The sequence below is a fragment of the Choloepus didactylus genome, chromosome 6 (genome assembly GCF_015220235.1).
Source record: "Choloepus didactylus isolate mChoDid1 chromosome 6, mChoDid1.pri, whole genome shotgun sequence".
Taxonomy (NCBI): Eukaryota; Metazoa; Chordata; class Mammalia; order Pilosa; family Megalonychidae; genus Choloepus; species Choloepus didactylus.
Genome location: NC_051312.1, coordinates 11,694,024 through 11,701,374, shown reverse-complemented (window position 1 = coordinate 11,701,374; position 7,351 = coordinate 11,694,024). Strand labels below are relative to the sequence as shown.

Here is a 7,351-nt window from a genome sequence, read left to right as displayed (position 1 = left end):
AGTATCCTCTGCTTCCAGAATTGCCCAGATACGGCCTCCCTTAATTTTCTTTTTCCTGTTGCTGTGCTAGGAAAAAAAAAAAAGAAGCATGTGGGGGAGAGGGGTGTCAGGGCCACATGCTTTTACCTTCCACGCGGCTCTCAGAAGAGGAGCCCATGGGAAAGGCCCCGGGACGTACTGGGATCCAACTGTGGGATACCAACCCCCCACCATCTCCAGCACCACTGTACAGAACATCCCATACCTGACCCCAAAGCCACCAGACTTTTCCATATACCACAGCTGAGTCCCATTCTTTGTCACGTGCCAGGGGAAAAAAATATTACTTTTTAAGTATTAATCTCTCACCATTTGCTGCCCTTTAAGGACAATGGATCCTCCAGGAGAAACCACTGTTTTGCTGAGTCTCTGAGGAAGAAGCAACCCAGCTAACAGGATAGAAAATGGCACAAGGCTACATTGCTGTGCAGGCATAAGAGACCCTGAGGGGAATTCGAGCAGATAGGATGGAGTACGAGGAGGAGCAAGGCCACGGCAGAAGGGGGAAGGAGAGAGGAGAGATAATAGGCAGGCAAACCACATTTAAGGAGAGGCTGTTTGCCATGCTGTTTACACACAGGGAGCAGAATACATAAAAATATTTTACAGGAATATGAGGGTTTCCGTTGCTTCACAGCAATTTTCAGTGTCAGCCATCCTCAGTCAAGAGCTCCACTGGCTTTTCACATAAGTCCAGGCCACTTGGGTGAGGCTTTGTGAATATACCACTTTTTGGAAGGTTGTCTGACCAGAAAAATCAGAGCTTTGTGAAAGAAAAGGAATTCCCTATCACTGAAACCCTTCAAGATGCACAACTGAAGAAGAGAGAGAACAAATCCCTGAGAGGCCCTGAAGAGCTTTCACTGCTTCAATGTGCAGCACAATCATCTCTATTTCCCCTTCAAAGAACATTCCAGGACCTTTAACTGAGGAAAAGTCCCAGGCTTTCTCATTCAGTCTCCATATGTTTGTTAAATGGTCATATGGCTCCATATGTTTGTTAAATGGTCATATGGCTGGGGAACTGTAGCAGTGGACATTCATTTTTGTCTGCCCAGCATCTTCCATTTGATGACTCCCTGTGGTTTGGATGGAGCTTCTGATCAGTGTCCCATCACCCTGGCTACAGGGAGGCATGGGACCTAGGTCCCAGCCCTCAGGCTATAGTGATGACCCTGACTGGGGCATATGACCCATGCCAGACCAATCAGAAACCTCTCTGGGATGGAGCTCACATGTGTACACACACAACTTTGTGGGTTTTTTTAAAAATAGGCAGTGTGTATACACACACACACACACATACACACAAAAAGTCTCTATCCTCTGCGGACATTAAAGTGGGATGATATAAGTCTGAACTATTTGTGCCTGCCCTCCCCTGCAGCATGGAGGAAACCTATTTGCAAGAGGAGATAATGTAGTCACTGCACACCAGAGATAACCCCCATGACGTTTGAGTTCTTTCATTGCCTGCTGTCACCTTTGCCCCTAGGCATCAAGTTACATGAGCCTTTCCCAGTTTTTTTTTCTTAAGCTAATTAGAGTTGGATTTGTCTTTTGCAAATTGATACATGATGACCAAAGGAAGGAATATCAAGGCATTAAAGGCAAGCCATAGTTTGCTTGACTTCTTCCCGTCCATACATGACCACTTTCCCCACCCTGGTCCTTCCTACTCCCCAGCATCAACACTGCTGAGAGCACCCTAGTAAGAAATCTGTGGTCTGAGGATCCTCTTTGTATCAACCTGTGAGTTTGCTCCTCCCCTTAAGACTGTGATGGAGCTCAAGTGAAGCACCTCGCATGGCATCTGATATATGACCGCCATCAGGGACGGATGAATAGACGGACAGGTGAAGGCTGCTGACCCCAACCAGTATACGTTTCAAACTAGGAAAGTAGTATCTTTACTGTGCAGCTAAGTGGGGTATGCTGAACCACCAATCCATACCAGAGTAGCTGCATGCAACCTCCCCAACTCCAAGGTCACCAGCAGAAGGGAAAGCTCTCAGTAGAGGTTTGCTGGCCCCCACAAAAAGGAACTCTGGTAGACTGTATCATGTACCACAAAAAAAAAAATGTTCTTAATCCATTCAGTGTATGAGTGTGAACCCATTTGTAAATAGGACCCTTTGAAGATGCATTATCAGTTAAGGTGTGGACTCATTTGTGAGTAGGATCTTCTAAGATCCTATTTAGATGTGGTCAAACTGAACCGGAGTGGACCCGAATCTGTTTCACTGGAGGCCTTTTAGATAGAAGCCTAAGGTCAGAGAAAGCCACAGGAAGAGACCAAAGACATAGGCAGGTGATGGAGCCAAGATGGAAGTCAAGGATTGTGGCAAGCCATGACCAAAACACTACAGACTCAGAGAGAAAGTATGGCCTTACCAATACCTTAATTTGAGACTTCTGGCCTCTAAAGCCATGAGCCAAAAAAAATGGTTAACACCAACCCCATTGCGTGGTATTGTCATAGCGGCTCTGGCAAACTAAGACAGGAGCCATTTAACCAGTTGGCTCTAAATGAGGCAACCAGATGAAAGTGCTACAAACACACAGGTCCTCACAAGATCCGCATTACTATAAATGAAATTTGTGTTGGTTTCTAAGCAACACTGACAACGGCACAGCCTTCTCCAGCACTTGAGTAAGAAGCTAGGTCAGTGTTGTTTTGAAAGGCAGAGAAAGCTAACTGAAACCACATTTCCACTACCTTTGACACCCAATTATCCATCCCCTTAGGGATCCTATTATTCACTTCGCTAAACCCAATTCAATTTCTTTCACAGACCTTCCCTCAACCAAGGAAGGAAAGAAAAAACACAGATAACTTGGTATTGCAATCTTTATTCCATTAAATATCCTTACAAGTAAAACAGAAACGAGCTTTTAATATACTAATAGCATAATCTCATCCTGTTGCACTTTTTAAAAGCTATATTACATTTTAAAGTCATTCAAAGGCAAGAGTCTAGCAGAAAGTACTTTTAACAAAAATCAAAGGGACAAAAGGAATCTGAGGGGAAAATCTATATATGTTCAAGATTAACATTAACTCCTTTAAGGCTCAAGTCCGTGACAGCATTTACTTGCCTAAATTAGAAAACTTTGGAAATCAAATGCAACCTTTCCTTTGTCATTAAAACATCACATTTAAATTTTAGTTCTGGCACATTACATTCCTTCCCAAGGAAGAAACATCCCTTTCAAAACCTTTCCACCCTGGATCTATTTTGAAAATTCCTGATATGGGGTACTTTTGTGCAGGTGTCAAAGTTATGGTCCTGTTCTTTCCCTTTTGTTCACTATTTCTACTTGCAGCTTCAAGTTTTATGTGTGTGAAAGATAATTCAGGGGTTCAAGTCACAGTGCTGACTTTGGCTTTCAAAAGAAAAATAACTATAAAAAAAATCTTCAATTGTAATTACACCTGTTAGGAAAAAAGATACTTATACATTCAGTTTTCAGTGAAGGCACTGACATCTTAATTTAGAAAAACAGCTTTGAGAAGTTTATGTAATCCTGTGGATTAAAGTTCCTCCACTGCCTGCTGTCTTATTACTCTGAACATAGTAAACTTTCAGTGATTGTATCTGGCAGTAGACCACCACCCTATTCTGAGCCTTGGGTAAAAGCTGTCCACTTGCCCCCCAATAACACTGAAGAGCACTTTCTTGTTAATACTTCCCACCCCATGGAACAGACTCTCTCATTGTGGTCTCTGAACCAGCTGCAATACTGTCTATAAAAGTGGTGATCCCAGGACCACAGCCCAGACCAACTGAGGCAATCCCTGGGTATAAGGCTGGGAATCTGAATTTTTTATCAAGCTTCCCAGTTAAGTCGCATACACTCCAAGAGAGATTATAGTACCACCACCCAAAACAGAGCTACAATATGGCTTGTCATAACATAAGGGAAACTACTCAATTACAAATTAACTTTTACAATGGACTTCTTAATGCCATATAAGAAATCACACAAATAGTTTATACTTTCATAAATGACGTTTGTCTTCCTAATACCCTTGGTCCCTTGACAAAAATTTTGTTGGATCAAAATGTATGGCAGAATGATGTAACCCATATTGGCTACCTTAGATGGAAACACTAAATCATCCTCAATTACATTTCAAGACTAGTACTATGAAGACTTCCATATAAGTTACATAGTTAAAAAAACAAAACAAAACAAAGCAAAACCCTAGGAAAAAGTAAAACTATTTATGTTTTATTGCTTTTGTCTGGACTTCAATCAACTCTACTTAATTTCTCTGTAACTCATACATAGTCACCCTAGCCAAGGCACTACTTTTATAAGCCATGTAGAACATTATGTATAATCTGCTAAAGAAACAGACTGCCAATAGAGGGCAGTTATTTTTTGTTTGCCCAAAGCATTTTATTTCATGTAAGAGAAAAGAGAAAGAACAAGTAAAGCACAATCAATAGTCACAGGCAATTTTACAAAGCATACAGTTGGGTTTAATACACAAACCTCCATGGAACAAACAGATTTCTTAGTATACTGCTAAAATAAGATATGACTGTAGATGCTTTATCATCATACATGATAATTTTGTCCTCATTATTTTGTCTCCAAATCAACCTAGAAAGATTTCTCAGTATCACTTTGATTCTATTATTTTTAGTATAAGAAGTTAATTGGAAGTATAAAAACAAAAGCTTTGCAACAATGAGATTCTTCTGATATGAAAATTCTGGAAACCTCCTTTTTCAGTGTCAGTAAGTATGTGCTTCATATATTGATAGGAATGTGCAAATTAAAAATGTTTACATGGAAAGGCCAGCCAGGTTGGCAGAGCAGCAAACACTAATGTCCCTGACTCACAAATTAAAGGCGGAGGGAAGTTAAGAGGTAAAAGACATTCATTTTAACCTTGTTATAAATCTCCCCATGATTATTTACGGCTAGCACTCAGAATGCATCTTTTATCAAAAAAGTTGATATAAAATCATCAATTTACTGTTAGAAGAGAGGCCAAAGAAAACTTATAAGAACGCTCACTGAAAAAACTTTGTAAACACTTTCCAGAAGCAGAAAAAAAAGAATAATAATAATAATAATAAGGCTTACCCAGAGTAATTAACCCAACGCTACTCCTTTATAAGATCAAAACAGAAACAGTAAATCTAAACAGTAAATAAACCTTAAGATTTAATTAAATCATATATTATCAAATATTAAAAAAAAAAAAAAAGACCTAATACTTGAGTATTAGAATAAGCTTTGGACACATCATCTTTTCTCACCATTAAAAGTAGGACTATATTTGATATTTGATACTTAATTATTCCGAAACTTCTAAATATGCTTACAAAATGCATTAAAAGAATTAAGTATCTTAAAAAAATATAAAAAAGCTAAGTATCACAACAGTTGTAAGGCCTGCTAATAAGTATGAACTCTCAGGAAGATGAAAGTCCCTGAAAATACATCAAAAATTTCAGAAACAAACTTGAAATTTAACAGTCAAAACTTATCATCACTGATTAGCAAGTAAACAATTTTTAGAACAAGCCAGAATTTCTATAAGACTTAATGGCAAATGAATAAAACAGAATAAACTACAGGGCAAGATTGTATGTAAACATGAAAAAAAAAAAAAAAGAATGCTTGGAATTAATTGAGGACTTGTCATAATACTTGAGGAGTAAAAGGGTAAAATAGTCAAAAGAAAATTCTTTGATAAAGAGATTAAATGCTAAAGGAGACCTCTCCCACCTTCCATTCAGACTTCATGTATATATAATTTACACTCAGATTTTGCCTAAGCTTTCCTACCCACCTCCCACAACAAAAACTAAGTTCTCATGGAAAATTAAGGCTCATACATCTGAATGTTTGTATAGATACTTGCAGGCAAGTTTTAAGAAGTTTTAAAATCCTCACTAACTCACCATTACAAATCAAAGACGAAGACAACTAATCAGATAAAAAAAATTTTTAGCACACAATCAAGGCAAATGAAAAGAATTCTTAGAAATTTCTAGATATTGTCTATATTTGGGTAGGACTTTGGTCCTTACCAAGCCAAAGCTTTTTAAATCTACCAGACAAGTAGCAAGGAAAATTAAAGATTTTCTAAATAAAATTGACAATTGTAGCTTCATTATTAAAAATATTTGACAGTGCATAAGAGAACATACATAAACATTTTGGACAAAGACCTGAGTTATTGCTAAACTACATGAAAAAGGAAATTAATTAAAGGCAGTAATGTGTGACAATGTTTTTCCTCTAATTGCTAATAAAGTTAAGTCCTTAGGCAGCACTCTCAAAAAAAGAAAAACTCTCAAATGGCAATTGTGTGTGAGCATTGTACATAATATATACAAACTATGAACAGTGAATCTGAACAAGGCACAAGTTCAGGTGACTTATCAGAGGTCACATGGTTCATTTAAATTCAGGCCTTTTTCTTAAACTATCCAGCTCATTCCTTTAATTAGGAGCTACTCTGGCTTTTTCAGGCCTGTATGCTTTCTTTTCTAGAACAAAGGCAAGGAAAAAAGAGAGCATGCTGCAACAAAACTGTCAGCCAGTCAGGTAAAAGACCTTAAATTTCAAAGTATGGTATATTTAAATATGATATGGTTTTTCCAAACTATATGGAAAATAGGATCCTCTAATATTGTAAATAAAAATTTTAAAGTCTAATGGCATCATTTTCGGCCAGTCTTTAGTTCCCAAGCTTTTGCAAGTTTGGTAAACTTAAAAAAACTCAAAAGAGTAACATACAAAAGAACTGGCAAGTTTCACCCAAAAACAGAATCTATCATGAGGTTATCCTCCATCTCCCCTCCCCATCGGGTCCACAAAAGCATGGATTCAATCTCAAAAGGCACTAAGTGGCACATAAAGGAATTAAAGCTGTGTTTACATTTTTTTCATTTAACTTTTTCCATCATAAAGTGCACAAAGCAGAGAGTAATAAGAAAACAGACATAGGCTTGGATCTATATCAGCAAGGAAAGAAACGCTTCCAACAGAAATGGAAGTGTATTTAAGAATTCAAAACCACAGGAGAGGCTGTTTCATTTATTACGGTGCCACGTTTTAGCTCTTCCTGGATGGTCTCAGCTCCGCCGTCTCCTTGGTACCTGGACCTGTGGCCGTGGCATACACGTAGAAATCAGCAGGGGCTGGCCGCATTCTCGCCGGATCCTCACATTAAGATGCTACTGAGCTTTTTTATCCACGGGTGGTCTCCCAGCTACTGCGTCCCTCACAGCAGCCTGAGTGGAATTACCCACATGAGAGGTAGCCTGCAAAAGTCCGTTTA

The 7,351-nt window shown here is 38.6% G+C and overlaps 1 protein-coding gene across 2 annotated transcripts in view; it reads right to left on the bottom strand.

Annotated features, from left to right (window-relative positions):
* Positions 1–2,876: 2,876 nt before the first annotated feature.
* ATL3 (atlastin GTPase 3) overlaps positions 2,877–7,351 on the bottom strand; it is a 72,894-nt gene continuing 68,419 nt past the window's right edge. For both annotated transcript variants that reach the window (XM_037838461.1, XM_037838462.1), the window contains exon 13: positions 2,877–7,334. In XM_037838461.1, coding sequence (XP_037694389.1) covers positions 7,248–7,334 — 87 coding nt within the window. In that variant the 3' untranslated portion in view covers positions 2,877–7,247. The remainder of the gene's footprint in view (positions 7,335–7,351) is intronic.